The 22,109-nt window shown below is 44.1% G+C and overlaps 1 protein-coding gene and 1 long non-coding RNA gene across 2 annotated transcripts; both read right to left on the bottom strand.

The window, feature by feature from the left end:
- Positions 1–234: 234 nt before the first annotated feature.
- LOC149436310 (galectin-1-like) lies at positions 235–9,847 on the bottom strand. Its single transcript, XM_089661755.1, has 4 exons — positions 9,713–9,847; positions 2,848–2,927; positions 1,758–1,929; positions 235–583 (listed from the first exon to the last, which is right to left on the bottom strand). Exons 1-4 carry the CDS (start codon positions 9,845–9,847, stop codon positions 440–442), a joined length of 531 nt encoding a protein of 176 aa, XP_089517881.1. The 3' UTR covers positions 235–439.
- A 265-nt stretch (positions 9,848–10,112) lies between these two features.
- On the bottom strand, positions 10,113–11,788 carry LOC149436311 (uncharacterized). The gene is made up of 2 exons (XR_016308318.1): positions 11,623–11,788; positions 10,113–10,457 (listed from the first exon to the last, which is right to left on the bottom strand). It is a non-coding gene; the product is annotated as an uncharacterized LOC149436311 (long non-coding RNA).
- Between the last annotated feature and the right edge of the window lie 10,321 nt (positions 11,789–22,109).

Consider the following 22,109-nt stretch of genomic DNA (forward strand, 5'->3'; position numbering starts at 1 on the left):
CTTTGGGGAGCCAGACATTTTTAAAACCATTTAAGAAAGTCTTCTGGGAAATCCAAGAAATCAGCCAATGCATACAGGAAAAGCAGCATTAGCACCCTCTTTGTTACTGTGTGCCTTTTGAAAGTAATGCAACAAACCTCCAGCAGGAGGGCGCTATGCAGCAGGCAGGGATGCTATCCACCACAGCAATCAATACAAAGTCAGTTGGGAGCAGAACAAAACAATCAGGAACAATACAGCTCATTGGATTTTATTTGAAATGTGGATGACATTCACTTACAGTAAATCTGAGCAAAAACACAAGGTCTGTCTATATGAGCAGCATGGAGGGAGGTGGGAGCGGCTACAAAACAGGGAAAACCTCTTCATCCACTCTGGCCATTTCACAGAGCCTGGATATGGACACGTGGGACAGGCAGCTCCTCCATTGATGGATTCTTCATGTCAGTGTGATGGACTTGAGCTGGAGGTTTCTCAGAGCCAAGTAGGAGATCTCCTTTATGGTAAAGCGGACTGGAAATGTGAGAGGATTTCCTGTAGGTAATTGTATGGTGATCTTGTCTAGCTCAAACTGGAAGGAAACCTGTAAGAAAAGATGGCAGTGTCAGCTTGCTGGACTATTAATAGTCAATGACTGCTAGATGTAAAGATGAACTACCAAAACCTTTCCAGAAGATATGCGCACATATTCTGTGCGCCATTTATGTTTATTTTTGTTATAACCATTAACACTTGTGTTGCAATTTTAGCAACAGTCAGACTGTTGCTTAGAATAACTGGAGCCCTCAGGAGATCAATAGCTGTTGGCCAGTTTGGAGTCCTGCTCTGCCAACCAAGGTTCCTTCAGCTTTGGCTGATTAACACCCCATTTGATGGTGCCTGCTTATTTTGGGGGCCAGCTTCATGATGCCAATGAACTTTTCACGGCTTGTAAGTGGCATTTTGACCACTGCTGTGACATTCTTACCACCAATGTAAGGGGCATTGCCACCACTCACTACCAATGAATTGGTAGTAGGGGTTCTCCAAAGACCTAAAAACCTCAAGTGTTCCTCTGGGGCAACAGGTTGAGAGGTTTCTGTAAGCCACATATCATTGCCATGTAGTGTAGATGCTTAGCAATGTGAAAGTGCTATGACTCAACTACACTGGGGCTCTGGCATTTTGACAGTGAATCCTAGGGGGCAGGGCTTAACATTTCAGGTTTATAGCAAAGGGAAGGTTATGCCTCAGTTATCAATACTGAGATCTGCAGTTCATATGACCTTGGACAAGGGTCCCATCTACCATGACGGACTTGGGGAAATGAGAATACCATTATTCTGGGCACATACAAGTGACCAGCCAGCCCCCCCACTACTCCCCAGATTGAGCCATAAGGTGACATTCCATGTCAGATTACTGTATCCCCACTCCCTCTTCCTATAATCTCACCAAAATCTCATTTTTATTGACAAGCAAAATATCTCATTAACATTTTGATTTGTGCGTTTTTCCAAGTAAATTTCTGACAACCATTCATTAGGCAGTATATCATAGCTCACAATGGTAGCATGACAGAATCCATTAGATCTTCCCATCTAGGATGTTCCCATCCTTCATGGAAGGAGCTGAAGGGGCAAGCATCAGAGTCTACATATCCTTGATGTAAGCCATCACTGACTGCCTACTGTATCTTTCAGAGATGGATATTATGTGTCCAATGATGCCACTTTGCCCATCCAACAGTTGTCCTGCCCCTCCCAGTGTAGACGTACCGTAGTGTCCGATCCCTCCTGGAAGGCGAAGAAACTCTCCTTCTGCTCTTCTCCCCAAACATTGTCCACCCTTGAGTTCATGACTATCATGAGCTTGACTCCTTCATAGTCAAATCGAGGACTAAAGTGTAGCACAAGATTCTTCTCATCTGTTCCCAAGATGATGGCAAACCTAGAAAGACAAAAGTAATTCTGCTCAGCTGACCTTGTTGGATGTAGTACTCGAGTAATTCATCAGTGGTACACCCATGGGTTTCAGAGGTACTTCTGCCATTTAAATTATATCAGCTAATATTTTTGGAGACCTAAACTAAAGTTTTTCTTAAAAGACAGGGCGTCCTGGTAATCCATCACTGTACCAAAAGCACCTAAAGTGGACCTGTAGCCTGGATATAGACATATATAGTGTTGTCTATATATTCTTAACAAGCAGTAATTAAGCTTTGAGACAATCCCTCACTGACATTTGTAGTTGCAGACACTGTGGAACAAGTCATCATGAATGACTTCAGTTTCTCTTGAAAATTTTCAAGTCTGTTCTAAGCTCTGTGCTCCCATCCTACTACTGTGGGAGGAAGGGTGATCCAAGCTGCCGAGTCACTGCTGTGGAAGGGTGAATTGGGCCAAGGAGTCAACACTAGGAGGGGGGAGATGAACTATCCAGTTAAAGCTGAGAAGGTGAGCTGAGCTGCTGAGCCCCTGCTAGGAGATTGAGGAGCTGTGAAGTCACTACAACTTTGTGCCCTTTCATGCTCTGTTGCCATTCCAGGGGTGTTGGACGTCCAAGTACGTGGTAAAGATGAAGTGCTATCTGCTATTAATTTTGAGGTTAAAAATTCCTCCATAGTGCCTGCAGCTATAAAGTTTGTTGGGGTCCAGAAGAAATAAAGTCAGAGCAAGTTTAGGTCAAAACACTTGAACAGTCAGGCATAAGACCACGCATGGCAATACCCCAGCGAGGGGGGATCAGTAGGATGTTCTGTACACAGCACACTTTTCTGCTTTTGGAAGTTAAGCTTCTGGCAAATTATTATACAGAGAGAAGATATCTATTATATAATAAGTAGCTGAAGGGAGAAACATGACTTACTCTTTACAGTCCACTGGAATGAAGCCCTCCACCTCCACGGAGTGACCAGGTTTGAGGCCGAGGTTATTAAAGGCAACAGTCTGTATGGGAGGAGAGAATTATTACACAGATTATAGACAGAAGAGACATCTCATGGTTGCAGCTACTGAACTCAGAATATATTTGGGATTTGTGTGTCACAGCCATTTGTTGACTCCTTTGTGTGGGAGAGTGGAGGGAGCTCAGACATCCCCAGCAGATCACAAATGTCTGACAGATCAATGACAATATATACATTTTCACTTACAATGGTCATGTCATGTATGGCGGCTGCCCAGAGATTTATACAAGTTATAGTCCCATCTAGAGACAGCCGGATGGTGAATTCTGGTCAGCATGTTAGTTTGTCAAGAGTACATCAAAATGTCTGATTGGTCTGGAGTATACCCCCCTACCCCCTTCCCACCCCCAGCTTCCATCCTGCATAGAAACAATTATCTGGCACAATGGATGAACATGTCACCTCAGAATAGGACCATTTATGAAACTACAGAAAAAGTTTATAATCACATATACATAAAAAAAATAAGGGGGGGGGGGGGGTGAAATGGAAACAATGAGTCACTAAGAGTAATTGTGAAGGAAATGAGCATTGGAGTCATACCAGTATATGCCGAATACTAAGAATACCCAGGAAGGCAGACCAAGCTCTGTGCCAGGACACCAATACACATACATCCCACCCTAAACAGGCAAAACCCCCACCAACAAAGCACTAATGCCATAACCTACACCAAACTATATCCATCACCACCCAAACCCACCAACTAAATGCCCCCCTGATATATCAATGGCCTCCTCCAACACCATACCAACATCCACCAACACTAGAGCCATCAGCATCCTCACTGCACCAACACTACACCCATCACCAGGGGCAGACTGACCATTGGGAAACCCAGGCACTGCCCATGGGCCCAGGGTCAGTAGGGGGCCCCATGAGATACCCCTGGTACCTTTATCATAGGCTTTTTTGCATTTGAGCAAGGACACAGGGGCCCCATGATCCCCTATTGCCTGGGGGCCCCATGAGTTGTCAGTCCGCCCCTGACCATACCCTACACCAAGCTATGCCCATCACCATCCAAACACAGCAAATAAACACCCCCCTTCAGCAACATCATACCAACCACTGCCAACATTAAGCAACCTTATAACCACCACCATCCTCAGCCCACCAACACCCTCAGCCCACCACACTGCACCAACCATGCCCCACAAAAGCCATTCGCTCAGCTCTTGCAGCTTCCACCAGTGCTCATACATATACCTCCACCACCAACATCAAATCAGCCCGACACCAACTTGTGTCCACACCAAGCAAACCAATACTCACCACTACCCACCACACTACACCCACCATCCCCCACAGAAACCATTTGCTCAGCTCTTGAAGCTTCCACCAGTGCTCATACTCACATTATCTGCCATCCTGCTTCCTTATCAGAGACACTTGTGATCAGCTGCTCTTCTACTTCTTCTTATATAGGAGGTCTGCTGAGGGTGGAGCCAGTCAGGAGGGAGGGATCACTCCGCCCACTGCTCCCTGGACTGACAATTGTTCCAGAACCGCTCATTACAGAGAATGAATGAAATGTGGATCCGCTGTGACTGAGCATGGGTCGTCCATCGTCACTCTGCTGGGATGTCACCACTCACCACAAACAGCAAGGGGGCAAAAGAGGACTATCCTCAAAGTCATTTCTACACCACAAAGGGGGAGATTTCCTAACACTGGAGGGTGCAAAATCTGCTGCCGCTGTGCATGGGAGCCAATCAGCTTCTCCCTTCAGCTGGATCAATGAAGCTTTGACAGGGAAACCTGGAAGCTGATTGGTTTCTATGCAGAGCTGCACCAGATTCTGGACTCTCCAGGTTTAGGAATTCAACCGCAAAGTAACAATTTACATTACCTGATACACATTACATCATATGACATCATATGAGACCCCTGACATCACATGAGATGCATGACATCATATGAGACCCCTGACATCACGTGAGATGCATGACATCATATGAGACCCCTGACATCACGTGAGATGCATGACATCATATGAGACTTCTGACATCACGTGAGATGCATGACATCATATGAGACCCCTGACATCACGTGAGATGCATGACATCATATGAGACCTCTGACATCACATGAGATGCATGACATCATATGAGACCCCCGACATCACATGAGATGCATGACATCATATGAGACCCCTGACATCACATGAGATGTATGACATCATATGAGACCCCCGACATCACATAAGATGCATGACATCATATGAGACCCCCGACATCACATGAGATGCATGACATCATATGAGACCCCCGACATCACATGAGATGCATGACATCATATGAGACCCCCGACATCACATGAGATGCATGACATCATATGAGACCCCCGACATCACATGAGATGCATGACATCATATGAGACCCCGGACATCACATGAGATGCATGACATCATATGAGACCCCCGACATCACATGAGATGCATGACATCATATGAGACCCCGGACATCACATGAGATGCATGACATCATATGAGACCCCTGACATCACATGAGATGCATGACATCATATGAGATCCCCTGACATCACATGAGATGCATGACATCATATGAGACCCCTGACATCACATGAGATGCATGACATCATATGAGATCCCTGACATCACATGAGATGCATGACATCATATGAGACCCCCGACATCACATGAGATGCATGACATCATATGAGACCCCTGACATCACATGAGATGCATGACATCATATGAGACCTCTGACATCACATGAGATGCATGACATCATATGAGACCCCGGACATCACATGAGATGCATGACATCATATGAGACACATAAGAAACAAAAACAAAGATAAGTGACAGCAGAAAAAAGACCAAGTGCTCCATCGAGTCTGACTCTTTATTTTGTAAATTGTTTTTCTTTTACTTTTTTTTTTTACTTTTGATTTTTTATTACCTTTTCTTGTCTAGATCCATGTTTGCCCCAAGAATGTCTGAAGCCACTTACTGCTGACTGACTCACTACCTCTGCTGGAGGTCTATTCCAACCATCAACTACCCTTTCAGGAAAATATGACTTTCTAAGATGAGTTGGGAACTTTCCTCCAGTCAGTTGGAGGTCATGTCCCGTGTTCTTCATCTTGGCTTCATACTGAACATCCTGCCCTCCAGAACCTTATTCCCCCTCTTGTTGTATTGAAAGGTTTTGGTCATGTCCATCCTTTCCCTTCTTTCCTCCAGACTGTACATATGAAGTTCCTGCAGTCTCTCCTGATATGTTTGATCCCTCAGACCTTTCACCATTTGTGTTCCCCGTCTCTGGACTCGTTCTATCTCATCAATATCTTTATGTAAGGCTTGGCTCACACCTATGCAGTTTGTGTTTGATCCGTTGGTGCATTTTGCGTTTTTGCACATGCAGTTTTGACACATTTTTTATGCGTTTTTTATGCATTTTGAGTGATTTTTTACTTTTTTCAACTTGTTCCTGGGCAGAATAAAACGCAAAATGCATCAAAAACGCATCAACAATGCACTACATGCTTTTCTGCAGCGTCTCCATTGAAGTCTATAGACCCAAAAACTCAGATGTCACTTACCCTTTCCAAGAAATGCACCTAGTGGTTGTGTAGGGCTGTGAGTGGGGGGTTTATTGAAATTTGGAAGCCCCCAGATCCCTGCCTTCCCCCATGAATAGGTATGGGGTACATAATACACCTACTCATACAACAACAAATTTCAAAGTCAATAAAAACACAGCCAGTATAGGACAAGTCTTTTATTCAAAAACAAAAAAAGCCTCCCAAGGTAGATCCCTTTTCAATCTTGAATGCCGTCTGGCGACCCAAAAAATAAAAATCCAACCCACACCTGGCTATGGGTAGCTTGGAATGTCTATGCATCTGGCTATGGTTGGCATGGAATGGCTATGCATCTGGCTATGGGTGGCTTGGAATGTCTATGCATCTGGCTATGGGTGGCTTGGAATGTCTATGCATCTGGCTATGGGTGGCATGGAATGTCTGGGCATCTGACTATGGGTGGCTTGGAATGTCTATGCATCTGGCTATGGGTGGCATGGAATGTCTATGCATCTGGCTATGGGTGGCATGGAATGGCTATGCATCTGGCTATGGGTGGCTTGGAATGGCTATGCATCTGGCTATGGGTGGCATGGAATGTCTGGGCATCTGACTATGGGTGGCTTGGAATGTCTATGCATCTGGCTATGGGTGGCATGGAATGTCTATGCATCTGGCTATGGGTGGCATGGAATGGCTATGCATCTGGCTATGGGTGGCTTGGAATGGCTATGCATCTGGCTATGGGTGGCATGGAATGTCTGGGCATCTGACTATGGGTGGCTTGGAATGTCTGGGCATCTGGCTATGGGTGGCATGGAATGTCTGGGCATCTGGCTATGGTTGGCATGGAATGGCTATGCATCTGGCTATGGGTGGCTTGGAATGTCTATGCATCTGGCTATGGTTGGCATGGAATGTCTATGCATCTGGCTATGGGTGGCTTGGAATGTCTATGCATCTGGCTATGGGTGGCATGGAATGTCTGGGCATCTGACTATGGGTGGCTTGGAATGTCTATGCATCTGGCTATGGGTGGCATGGAATGTCTGGGCATCTGGCTATGGGTGGCTTGGAATGTCTATGCATCTGGCTATGGGTAGCATGGAATGTCTATGCATCTGGCTATGGGTGGCTTGGAATGTCTATGCATCTGGCTATGGGTGGCATGGAATGTCTGGGCATCTGACTATGGGTGGCTTGGAATGTCTATGCATCTGGCTATGGGTGGCATGGAATGTCTGGGCATCTGGCTATGGGTGGCTTGGAATGTCTATGCATCTGGCTATGGGTGGCTTGGAATGTCTATGCATCTGGCTATGGGTGGCATGGAATGTCTGGGCATCTGACTATGGGTGGCTTGGAATGTCTGGGCATCTGGCTATGGGTGGCATGGAATGTCTGGGCATCTGGCCATGGTTGGCATGGAATGGCTATGCATCTGGCTATGGGTGGCTTGGAATGTCTATGCATCTGGCTATGGGTGGCATGGAATGTCTATGCATCTGGCTATGGGTGGCATGGAATGGCTATGCATCTGGCTATGGGTGGCATGGAATGTCTATGCATCTGGTTATGGGTAACTTGGGACATCTGTGCAGCTGGTTTTGGATGTTGTATGGCATCTGTGCACCTGGCTATGGGTGGTATATGACATCCATGCTGCTGGCTGACAGATTTCTGTCCTTGGTTATGGGTGGCATTGAATATCTATGCACCTGGCTCTGGGCTGGACTTCTTTGCATCTGTATCTCAGTGTAGTGTTGTGTCTGTGCACCTGGCTATGAGTGGAGTAAAACAGCTGTGTGTCAGTCTATGGGTGACATGGAAAGTCTGTGCACCTGGCTATGAGTGAAGTAAAACAGCTGTGTGTCAGTCTATGGGTGACATGGAAAGTCTGTGCACCTGGCTATGGGTGGAGTAAAACAGCTGTGTGTCAGTCTATGGGTGACATGGAAAGTCTGTGCACCTGGCTATGGGTGGTGTGACATCTGTGTCCATGGCTACAGGTGGTGTTTTACATCTGTGTACATGACTTTAGGTGGCAAGAATGCCTGTGCACTTGGCTGGGGGTGGTATGGAATGTCTGTGCTCCTGGCTATGAGTAGCTTGTAGATCTCAGGATATATAATGGGTGATAAGAGAGTACAGCTGGTAATAGTCGGGCAGATTCTTCCTGAGAAAGGGAAGGATCTCACCTGTCTTTATCCTCAGACATTCAGGTCGGGACAACTTGCAGAGAAATCTACGGGGATCAGAGGATCTTCTATTCTCATTAATACAGAAATGGTCCAACTGTTATCTGCAGATTTCAGAGTCAGGACATTTATTTCTTTATCAGACTGTTTATCACCCCATCCCCCATATAACTGTCCCCATCACTATGATGTCATCCCTGGTGTAAATATCTGTGTGATGATGGCCAATTATTAGTGTAATTGTGGAAAAAGGAGTGCAGGTCTAAAATCAAACATGAATTTCCTCAGCAACTTGGATCTCCAGGGAGATTAGAACTGATTGGATCCCAGAACAGATGTACAGACAGTTGAGATGACAGAGTCCTTATAACATTCATACAAGTGATCAGAAGCCTTCAGAGAAGCCAAGTTCTCCCTTCATAACTCAAAGTGCCCTTCCCTAGTATACCCCTGACCCCACTGGCTACAATGAGGAGCAATCTGGCCGGTTTTACTAGCACCCTTGACCTTGTGGGTTACAGATACACCTCTTGGCCTTGGACAGCTACAGTCATAAACTCCATTTAACTTTCTTCAGATCTTTCCATGAGGCTAAATAGCATTATTTTACCAGTATTAATTATATAAACAAGTGCCACATAAATGTAAAGTCAGAAGGGTTCAGAATGGGCAGGGAATGACTTGAGGATATGACATAGGGAGGTGGTGACCAGAGCTGGACAAAACCCTGGAGGTACAAAGTGTGGTGAGCAATTTGGCCCACGCACCCTCTTGGTAGATGTGTGACTATGGATATGACCAGTAATGCACAAGTTTAGAGAACTGAAGTATGGGTGGAGAATTGTCAAAGCATCAGCAGACCCTTGATGGTGCCAAAAATTAAAATTGTTGCTAATGTTTGACCTTAATGGTCACAAATCTGTATGATGATGGGGGGGGGGGGGGGGGGTCATGAAGGAAGTACTTACCAAGGATTATTCCAGGTGAATAATGGTGTAAAATTACTGGAGTGTACCTTCTGAGCTGGATATGAATGGCTGGTGGCCAGTACTGGTTTCCATTGCAACATATTGGGTGGCATTGTCAAGAACCTGGCATTAATGATTGTATTTGACTGTTTGTAGGTCCTAGAGTTAGTGTCTGCTATCATCCTGTTATTTAATAACTGGCCATAGTAGGGATGAATCTTTGGGGAGCCAGACATTTTTAAAACCATTTAAGAAAGTCTTATGGGAAATCCAAGAAATCAGCCAATGCATACAGGAAAAGCAGCATTAGCACCCTCTTGGTTACTGTGTGCCTTTTGAAAGTAATGCAACAAACCTCCAACAGGAGGGCGCTATGCAGCAGGCAGGGATGCTATCCACCACAGCAATCAATACAAAGTCAGTTGGGAGCAGAACAAAACAATCAGGAACAATACAGCTCATTGGATTTTATTTGAAATGTGGATGACATTCACTTACAGTAAATCTGAGCAAAAACACAAGGTCTGTCTATATGAGCAGCATGGAGGGAGGTGGGAGCGGCTACAAAACCTCTTCATCCACTCTGGCCATTTCACAGAGCCTGGATATGGACACGTGGGACAGGTGGCTCCGCCATTGATGGATTCTTCATTTCAGTGTGATTGACTTGAGCTGGAGGTTTCTCAGAGCCAAGTACGAGATCTCCTCTATGGTAAAGCGGACTGGAAATGTGAGAGGATTTCCTGTAGGTAATTGTATGGTGATCTTGTCTAGTGCAAACTGGAAGGAAACCTGTAAGAAAAGATGGCAGTGTCAGCTTGCTGGACTATTAATAGTCAATGACTGCTAGATGTAAAGATGAACTACCAAAACCTTTCCAGAAGATATGCGCACATATTCTGTGCGCCATTAATATGTTTATTTTTATTATAACCATTAACACTTGTGTTGCAATTTTAGCAACAGTCAGACTGTTGCTTAGAATAACTGGAGTCCTCAGGAGATCAATAGCTGTTGGCCAGTTTGGAGTCCTGCTCTGCCAACCAAGGTTCCTTCAGCTTTGGCTGATTAACACCCCATTTGATGGTGCCTGCTTATTTTGGGGGCCAGCTTCATGATACCAATGAACTTTTCACGGCTTGTAAGTGGCATTTTGACCACTGCTGTGACATTCTTACCACCAATGTAAGGGGCATTGCCACCACTCACTACCAATGAATTGGTAGTAGGGGTTCTCCAAAGACCTAAAAACCTCAAGGATTCCTCTGGGGCAACAGGTTGAGAGGCTTCTGTAAGCCACATATCATTGCCATGTAGCATGGATGCTTAGCAATGTGAAAGTGCCATGACTCATCTGTGCACTGGGGCTCTGGCATTTTGACAGTGAATCCTAGGGGGCAGGGCTTAACATTTCAGGTTTATAGCAAAGTGAAGGTTATGCCTCAGTTATCAATACTGAGATCTGCAGTTCAAATGACCTTGGACAAGGGTCCCATCTACCATGACGGACTTGAGGAAATGAGAATACCATTATTCTGGGCACATACAAGTGACCAGCCAGCCCCCCCCACTACTCCCCAGATTGACATGGAATGTCACCTTATGGCTCAGATTACTGTATCCCCACTCCCTCTTCCTATAATCTCACCAAGATCTCATTTTTAAATGACAAGCAAAATATCTCATTAACATTTTCATTTGTGCGTTTTTCCAAGTAAATTTCTGACAACCATTTGCTAGGCAGTATATCATAGCTCACAATGGCAGCATGACAGAACCCATTAGATGTTCCCATCCTTCATGGAAGGAGCTGAAGGGGCAAGCATCAGAGTCTACATATCCTTGATGTAAGCCATCACTGACTGCCTACTGTATCTTTCAGAGATGGATATTATGTGTCCAATGATACCACTTTACACTGGGAGGGGCAGGACAAATGTTGGATGGGCAGACATACCGTAGTGTCCGATCCCTTCTGGAAGGGGAAGAAACTCTCCCTCTGCTCTTCTCCCCAAACATTGTTCACCATTGAGTTCATGACTATCATGCGCTGGACTCCTTGATAGTCAAATCGAGGACTAAAGTGTAGCACAAGATTCTTCTCATCTGTTCCCAAGATGATAGCAAACCTAGAAAGACAGAAAAGGCATTTCTGCTCAGCTGACCTTGTTGGATGTAATACTCGAGTAATTCATCATTGGTACACCCCATGGGTTTCAGAGGTACTTCTGCCACTTAAATTATATGAGCTAATATTTTTTGGAGACTTAAACTAAAGGTTTCCTTGAAGGACATGGGGTCCTGGTAATACACTGTACCAAAAGCACCTAAAGTGGACCTGTAGCCTGGATATAGACATATATACTGTTGTCTATATATTCTTAACAAGCAGTAATTAAGCTTTGAGACAATCCCTCACTGACATTTGTAGTTGCAGCCACTGTGGAACAAGTCATCTTGAAAATTTAAGAGAAACTGAAGTCATTCATGTCTGTTCTAAGCTCTGTGCTCCCATCCTACTACTATGGGAGGAAGGGTGATCCAAGCTGCTGAGTCACTGCTGTGGAAGGGTGAAGGGTGAACTGGCCAAGGAGTCAACACTAGGAGGGGGGAGATCAACTATCCAGTTAAAGCTGAGAAGGTAAGCTGAGCTGCTGAGCCCCTGCTAGGAGATGGAGGAGCTGTGAAGTCACAACTTTATGCCCTTTCATGCTCTGTTGCCATTCCAGGGGTGTTGGACCTCCAAGTACGTGGTAAAGATGAAGTGCTATCTGCTATTAATTTTGAGGTTAAAAATTCTTCCACAGTGCCTGCAGCTATAAAGTTTGTTGGGGTCCAGAAGAAATAAAGTCAGAGCAAGTTTAGGTCAAACACTTGAACAGTCAGGCATAAGACCACGCATGGCAATACCCCAGCGAGGAGGGATCAGTAGGATGTTCTGTACACACAGCACACTTTTCTGCTTTTGGAAGTTAAGCTTCTGGCATATTATACAGAGAGCAGATATTATATAATAGATAAGTAGCTGAAGGGAGAACCATGACTTACTCTTTACAGTCCACCGGAATGAAGCCCTCCACCTCCACGGAGTGACCAGGTTTGAGGCCGAGGTTATTAAAGGTAACAGTCTGTATGGGAGGAGAGAATTACTACACCGATTATAGACAGAAGAGACATCTCATGGTTGCAGCTACTGAACTCAGAATATATTTGGGATTTGTGTGTCACAGCCATTTGTTGACTCCTTTGTGTGGGAGAGTGGAGGAGCTCAGACATCCCCAGCAGATCACAAATGTCTGACAGATCAATGACAATATATACATTTTCACTTACAATGGTCATGCCATGTATGGCGGCTGCCCAGAGCTTTATACAAGTTATAGTCCCATCTACAGACAGCCGGATGGTGAATTCTGGTCAGCATGTTAGTTTGTCAAGAGTACATCAATATGTCTGATTGGTCTGGAGTGTCCCCCCCTACCCCCTTCCCACCCCCAGCTTCCATCCTGCATAGAAATAATTATCTGGCACAATGGATGAACATGTCACCTCAGAATAGGACCATTTATGAAACTATAGAAATTTTATAATCACATATACATAAAAAAATAAGGGGGGGGGGATGGAAACGAGTCACTAAGAGTAATTGTGAAGGAAATGAGCATTGGAGTCATACCAGTATATGCCCAATACTAAGAATACCCAGGAAGGCAGACCAAGCTCTGAGCCAGGACAGCAAAATGCATTCATCACACCCTAAACAGGCAAAACCCCCACCAACAACAAAGAACTAATACCATAACCTACACCAAACTATACCCATCACCACCCAAACCCACCAACTAAAGGCCCCCCTGACATATCAATGGCCTCCTCCAACAACACCATACCAACCACTGCCAACATCCACCAACACTAGAGCCATCAGCATCCTCACTGCACCAACACTACACCCATCACCAGGGGCAGACTGACCATTGGGAAACCCAGGCACTGCCCATGGGCCCATGGTCAGTAGGGGGCCCCATGAGATACCCCTGGTACTTTTATCATAGGCTTTTTTGCATTTGGGCAAGGACACAGGGGCCCCATGATCCCCTATTGCCTGGGGGCCCCATGAGTTGTCAGTCCGCCCCAGACCATACCCTACACCAAGCTATGTCCATCACCATCCAAACACAGCAAATAAACACCCCCCTTCAGCAACATCATACCAACATTAAGCAACCTTATAACCACCACCATCCTCAGCCCACCAACACCCTCAGCCCACCGCACTACACCAACCATCCCCCACAGAAGCCATTTGCTCAGCTCTTGCAGCTTCCACCAGTGCTCATACTCACATTATCTGCCATCCTGCTTCCTTATCAGAGACACTTGTGATCAGCTGCTCTTCTACTTCTTCTTATATAGGAGGTCTGCTGAGGGTGGAGCCAGTCAGGAGGGAGGGATCACTCCGCCCACTGCTCCCTGGACTGACAATTGTTCCAGAACCGCTCATTACAGAGAATGAATGAAATGTGGATCCGCTGTGACTGAGCATGGGTCGTCCATCGTCACTCTGCTGGGATGTCACCACTCACCACAAACAGCAAGGGGGCAAAAGAGGACTATCCTCAAAGTCATTTCTACACCACAAAGGGGGAGATTTCCTAACACTGGAGAGTGCAAAATCTGCTGCAGCTGTGCATGGGAGCCAATCAGCTTCTACCCTCAGCTGGATCAATGAAGCTTTGACAGGAAAACCTGGAAGCTGATTGGTTTCTATGCAGAGCTGCACCAGATTCTGGACTCTCCAGGTTTAGGAATTCAACCGCAAAGTAACAATTTACATTACCTGATACACATTACATCATATGAGACCCCTGACATCACATGAGATGCATGACATCATATAAGACCCCTGACATCACATGAGATGCATGACATCATATGAGACCCCTGACATCACATGAGATGCATGACATCATATGAGACACATAAGAAACAAAACAAAGATAAGTGACAGCAGAAAAAAGACCAAGTGCTCCATTGAGTCTGAATCTTTATTTTGTAAATTGTTTTTATTTTGGTTTTTTTTTTACTTTTGATTTTTTATTACCTTTTTTTGTCTAGATCCATGTTTGCCCCAAGCATGTCTGAAGCCACTTACTGCTGACTGACTCACTACCTCTGCTGGAGTTCTATTCCAACCATCAACTACCCTTTAATAACTTTCCTCCAGTCAGTTGGAGGTCATGTCCCGTGTTCTTCATCTTGGCTTCATACTGAACATCCTGCCCTCCAGAACCTTATTCCCCCTCTTGATGTACTGAAAGGTTTTGGTCATGTCCATCCTTTCCCTTCTTTCCTCCAGACTGTACATATGAAGTTCCTGCAGTCTCTCCTGATATGTTTGATCCCTCAGACCTTTCACCATTTGTGTTCCCCGTCTCTGGACTCGTTCTATCTCATCAATATCTTTATGTAAGGCTTGGCTCTCACCTATGCAGTTTGTGTTTGATCCGTTTCTGCAGTGCGTTTTGTGATGCATTTTGCATTTTTGCACATGCAGTTTTGACACATTTTTTATGCGTTTTTTTATGCATTTTGAGTGTTTTTTTACTTTTTTCAACTTGTTCCTGGGCAGAATAAAACGCAAAATGCATCAAAAACGCATCACAAATGCACTACATGCTTTTCTGCAGCGTCTCCATTGAATTCTATAGACCCAAAAACTCAGATGTCACTTACCCTTTCCAAGAAATGCACCTAGTGGTTGTGTAGGGCTGTGAGTGGGGGGTTTATTGAAATTTGGAAGCCCCCAGATCCCTGCCTTCCCCCATGAATAGGTATGGGGTACATAATACACCTACTCATACAACAACAAATTTCAAAGTCAATAAAAACACAGCCAGTATAGGACAAGTCTTTTATTCAAAAACAAAAAAAGCCTCCCAAGGTAGATCCCATTTCAATCTTGAATGCCGTCTGGCGACCCAAAAAATAAAAATCCAACCCACACCTGGCTATGGGTGGCTTGGAATGTCTATGCATCTGGATATGGGTGGCTTGGAATGTCTATGCATCTGGATATGGGTGGCATGGAATGTCTATGCATCTGGCTATGGGTGGCATGGAATGTCTATGCATCTGGCTATGGGTGGCATGGAATGTCTGGGCATCTGGCTATGGGTGGCATGGAATGTCTGGGCATCTGGCTATGGGTGGCATGGAATGTCTATGCATCTGGCTATGGGTGGCTTGGAATGTCTATGCATCTGGCTATGGTTGGCATGGAATGGCTATGCATCTGGCTATGGGTGGCATGGAATGTCTATGCATCTGGCTATGGGTGGCATAGAATGTCTGGGCATCTGGCTATGGGTGGCATGGAATGTCTGGGCATCTGGCTATGGGTGACATGGAAAGTCTGTGCACCTGGCTATGGGTGAGGTGTGACATCTGTGTCCATGGCTACAGGTGGTGTTTTACATCTGTGCACATGACTTGAGGTGGCAAGAATACCTGTGCACTTGGCTGTGGGTGGTATGGAATGTCTGTGCTCCTGGCTATGAGTAGCTTGTAGGTCTCGGGGTATATAATAGGTGGGAAGAGAATACAGCTGGTAATAGTCGGGCAGATTCTTCCTGAGAAAGGGAAGGCTCTCACCTGTCTTTATCCTCAGACATTCAGGTCGGGACGACTTGCGGGGAAATCTCCGGGGATCAGAGGATCTTCTATTCTCATTAATACAAAAAATGGTCCAACTGTTATCTGCAGATTTCAGAGTCAGGACATTTATTTCTTTATCAGACTGTTTATCACCCCGTCCCCCATGTAAGTCCTTATAACATTCATACAAATGATCAGAAGACTTCAGAGAAGCCAAGTTCTCCCATCATAACTCAAAGTACCCCTTCCTAGTATACCCCTGACCCCACTGGCTACAATGAGGAGCAATCTGGCCGGTTTTACTAGCACCCTTGACCTTGTGGGTTACAGATACACCTCTTGGCCTTGGACAGCTACAGTCATAAACTCCATTTAACTTTCTTCAGATCTTTCCATGAGGCTAAATAGCATTATTTTACCACTATTAGATATATCAATCAATGAAAAAAAGATGGCATACTTAAAAAATGCGGGATTACCAAAATTAAGTGAAGCACAGTTGAACACCCTAGATGCAGAAATTTCCCGGGAAGAAATTAAAATAGCATTAAAAGGCACAGTGGGGGGGAAAAGCCCAGGTCCGGATGGCTATACAGTTAAATACTATAAGAAATTTAGTGAAGTACTGTTACCCAACTTGGAGAAATATATGAATGCTCTGGGAGGTGGGATGGAAGTGAGGAGAGAATCCCTACAGGCCCATGTAGTACTTATCCACAAGGAGGGAAAAGATCCGTCTCAGTGCTCCAGCTATAGACCTATTTCATTATTAAACACAGATACTAAACTGTATGCAAAGGTGTTAGCAAACAGGTTGAGAGATCTTATGCCTGAATGGATCCATGGAGACCAGGTGGGCTTTGTACCGGGGAGAGAAGGTAGAGATAACGGCCTGAGAACCCTGATGCTTATTCAGAAAAGTAGAAAAGGGAAGGCCCCGGTGGTGCTCTTATCAATTGATGCAGAGAAGGCATTTGATAGAGTGGACTGGGGTTTTATGATGGACAATTTAAAAGTGCTGGGAATAGGTGATAGAATGCGAGAATGGATAAGTAAATTATATAGGGAGCCCACTGCAATCATCACGGTAAATGGGGAAAGATCAGAACCCATTGGAATGTCTAATGGTACAAGGCAGGGATGTCCATTGTCCCCTCTGCTATATGTATTGTCACTTGAACCTCTGTTGTCAATAATAAGAAATAGTGGATCGGTAAAGGGAATTCAGATAGAATCCATAGAACATAGAGTTGCGGCCTTTGCGGACGACTTATTGTTCTATGTGGGGAATCCCCGAATAACTCTCCCAAATATAATGAAGATTCTGAAGGAGTACGGTGAACTATCAAATTTAAAAATTAATCCAACGAAAACAGAGATCCTGAATATTAATATATCGAAGAATGAAAAAGAAAAACTACAAAAAGAATTCCCCTTTATATGGAGAGAAAAAGAGATAAAATACCTAGGAATAAAACTCACTGCCTCATCTAAGCATTTGTATAGATTAAACTATATCTCTTTGATAAATGAGATTAGAGAAGATTTAAAAAGATTAAGAGGAAACCCATCCTGGATAGGACGTATAAACCTAGTTAAAATGGTAATCCTGCCTAAAATACTGTATAGATTTCAAATGGTACCAATTAAAATTCCAGAAGCCTTCTTCAAGACAATAAAAAAAATACTTACAAGATACATATGGAAAAATAAAAAACCTAGAATAGCATATGAAACATTGAGTAGGACTAAAGAGAAAGGGGGATTGGGTCTACCAGATGTCAAGAGATATTATAAAGCAGTGGTTTTAGCAAGAATATACGACTGGACATTTAACCATAAGGGGAAAAGCTGGGTAACAATTGAAAAGGATCTTAGTGGCATTAGATTGAGTCAGATGATATGGGTTCCACCACAGTTCAGGGGAACCAAAGAAAGCACAAGTATCTACACTTTAAATGTTTTTAGGGTATGGGATAATTTACACAAAAACATGAAATGGGATTTTAATTCTATATTAATGCCTCTCACAAATACTGAGTACTTTCCCCCGGGAAAGATATCAGGGAGATGGTTTAGAAAGGAGGATACCCAACTGAGAGATGTTCTGGTGGAGAGGGAATTGAGATCACTAAAAGATTTAATAGAGAAGGGAGATATTTTTATTAGAATAGATGAGTGGAAACATCATCAATTGAAATGTTTTATTGGAAATCTACCGAAACCCCTGAGATCAAAAGAGTGGAATATGTTTGAAAGGTTGTTAGAGACACGAAGGGATGGGAAGCACAGTGTTTCAAAAGTGTATAGAATACTCACAGAATTAGACACAAACACAAAGTTAATCTTTATAACAAAATGAGAAAGAGAAATGGGAGTGGAGATTGATGAAGATAGACAGAGAAAGATGTTTAGATTGATACACGATAATGTTAGTATGAGAGAGGTTGAGGTTAACTATAAGTGTGTGACACGATGGCACATTACACCGAGTGTAGAGCACAAGATGAGTGGTGAAAATTCAAATCTGTGTTGGAGAGGATGTGGAGAGATAGGCACGGTGTTCCACATATGGTGGGAATGTCCGAAAATCCAAGCTTTTTGGAAGATAATAGTCAAATTGATTGAAGATATAACTGAAATTGACATAGGGTTAGACCCAATGATGTGCCTCCTACACAATGTGGAGACATCTGTAAATAAATATAAAGATTCAGGTATATGGTACTTATTGAATGCGGCGAAGGAGTTGATACCCAAGTTTTGGCGGAAATCTGAGGTAACGAGGGAGGATGACTGGATCATCAGAGTGAACCAGATAAGTAGAATGGAAAGAGCATACCATATGCAGGAAGATAGGATGAGAGTTTATTTTAGGAGATGGGAAAGAGCAGGATTGAAAGAAAAATATAGGAAAATATGAACTAGGATGTTAGTAAAAAATTAATAAACCTCAAGATAGTCTAGAGTCTGCAGAGGGGGAGGAGGGGGGAGGAGGGGTGGAAAGGAGGGGTAGTGGGATGGGAAAGAAAAGAGTTTTTAGAAAGGGAAAGGTAGAAATGTTATAAATATTTATGTGTATGAGAATCTTTTCCCCTTTATGGGTTTTTGTATTAACATAAAAAATTAAAAAAAATTTAAATTAAAAAAAAAAAATATATATATATATATAAACAAGTGCCACATAAATGTTAAGTCAGAAGGGTTCAGAATGAGTAGGGAATGACTTGAGGATATGATTTAGGGGAGGAGGTGACCAGAGCTGGACAAAACCCTTGAGGTACAGAGTGTGGTGAGCAATTTGGCCCACCCACCCTCTTGGTAGATGTGTGACTATGGATATGACCAGTAATGCACAAGTTTAGGGAATTGAGGTATGGGTGGAGAATTGTCAAAGCATCAGCAGATCCTTGATGGTGCCAAAAAGTAAAATTGTTGCTAATGTTTGACCTTAATGGTCACAAATCTGTATGATGAGGGGGGAGGGGGGGTCATGAAGGAAGTACTTACCAAGGATTATTCCAGGTGAATAATGGTGCAAAATTACTGGAGTGTACCCACTGAGCTGGATTTGAGTGGCTGGTGGCCAGTACCGGTTTCCATTGCAACATATTGGGTGGCATTGTCAAGAACCTGGCATTAATGATTGTATTTGACTTTTTGTAGGTCCTAGAGTTAGTGTCTGCCATCATCCGGTTATTTAATAACTGGCCATAGTAGGGATGAATCTTTGGAGAGCCAGACATTGTTAAAACCATTTAATATCAGAAAGTCTTATGGGAAATCCAAGAAATCAGCCAATGCATACAGGAAAAGCAGCATTAGCACCCTCTTGGTTACTGTGTGCCTTTTGAAAGTAATGCAACAAACCTCCAGCAGGAGGGCGCTATGCAGCAGGCAGGGATGCTATCCACCACAGCAATCAATACAAAGTCAGTTGGGAGCAGAACAAAACAATCAGGAACAATACAGCTCATTGGATTTTATTTGAAATGTGGATGACATTCATTTACAGTAAATCTGAGCAAAAACACAAGGTCTGTCTATATGAGCAGCATGGAGGGAGGTGGGAACGGCTACAAAACAGGGAAAACCTCTTCATCCACTCTGGCCATTTCACAGAGCCTGGATATGGACATGTGGGACAGGCAGCTCCTCCATTGATGGATTCTTCATTTCAGTTTGATGGACTTGAGCTGGAGGTTTCTCACAGCCAAGTAGGAGATCTCCTCTATGGTAAAGCGGACTGGAAATGTGAGAGGATTTCCTGTAGGTAATTGTATGGTGATCTTGTCTAGTGCAAACTGGAAGCAAGCCTGTAAGAAAAGATGGCAGCGTCAGCTTGCTGGACTATTAATAGTCAATGACTGCTAGATGTAAAGATGAACTACCAAAACCTTTCCAGAAGATATGCGCAGATATTCTGTGCGCCATTTGTTTATTTTTGTTATAACCATTAACACTTGTGTTGCAATTTTAGCAACAGTCAGACTGTTGCTTAGAATAACTGGAGCCCTCAGGAGATCAATAGCTGTTGGCCAGTTTGGAGTCCTGCTCTGCCAACCAAGGTTCCTTCAGCTTTGGCTGATTAACCTCCCATTTGATGGTGCCTGCTTATTTTGGGGGCCAGCTTCATGATGCCAATGAACTTTTCACGGCTTGTAAGTGGCATTTTGACCACTGCTGTGACATTCTTACCACCAATTTAAGGGGCATTGCCACCACTCCCTACCAATGAATTGGTAGTAGGGGTTCTCCAAAGACCTAAAAACCTCAAGTGTTCCTCTGGGGCAACAGGTTGAGAGGCTTCTGTAAGCCACATATCATTGCCATGTAGTGTACATGCTTAGCAATGTGAAAGTGCCATGACTCAGCTGTGCACTGGGGCTCTGGCATTTTGACAGTGAATCCTAGGGGGCAGGGCTTAACATTTCAGGTTTATAGCAAAGGGAAGGTTATGCCTCAGTTATCAATACTGAGATCTGCAGTTCATAGGTCCTTGGACAAGGGTCCCATCTACCATGACGGACTTGGGGAAATGAGAATACCATTATTCTGGGCACATACAAGTGACCAGCCAGCCCCCCCCATTACACCCCAGATTGAGCCTTAAGGTGACATTCCATGTCAGATTACTGTATCCCCACTCCCTCTTCCTATAATCTCACCAAAATCTCATTTTTAAATGGCACAAGCAAAATATCTCATTAACATTTTCATTTGTGCGTTTTTCCAAGTAAATTTCTGACAACCATTCACTAGGCAGTATATCATAGCTCACAATGGCAGCATGACAGAATCCATTAGATCTTCCCATCTGGAATATTCCCATCCTTCATGGAAGGAGCTGAAGGGGCAAGCATCAGAGTCCACATATCCTTGATGTAAGCCATCACTGACTGCCTACTGTATCTTTCAGAGATGGATATTATGTGTCCAATGATGCCACTTTGCCCATCCAACAGTTGTCCTGCCCCTCCCAGTGTAGACGTACCGTAGTGTCCGATCCCTTCTGGAAGGGGAAGAAACTTTCCCTCTGCTCTTCTCCCCAAACATTGTTCACCATTGAGTTCATGACTATCATGCGCTGGACTCCTTGATAGTCAAAGCGAGGACTAAAGTGTAGCACAAGATTCTTCTCATCTGTTCCCAAGATGATGGCAAACCTAGAAAGACAGAAAAGGCAATTCTGCTCAGCTGACCTTGTTGGATGTAATACTCGAGTAATTCATCATTGGTACACCCCATGGGTTTCAGAGGTACTTCTGCCACTTAAATTATATGAGC

This window comes from Staurois parvus, unplaced genomic scaffold, assembly GCF_062004578.1.
Source record: "Staurois parvus isolate SC_StPar_1 unplaced genomic scaffold, SC_StPar_1.0 ptg001381l, whole genome shotgun sequence".
NCBI lineage: Eukaryota > Metazoa > Chordata > Amphibia > Anura > Ranidae > Staurois > Staurois parvus.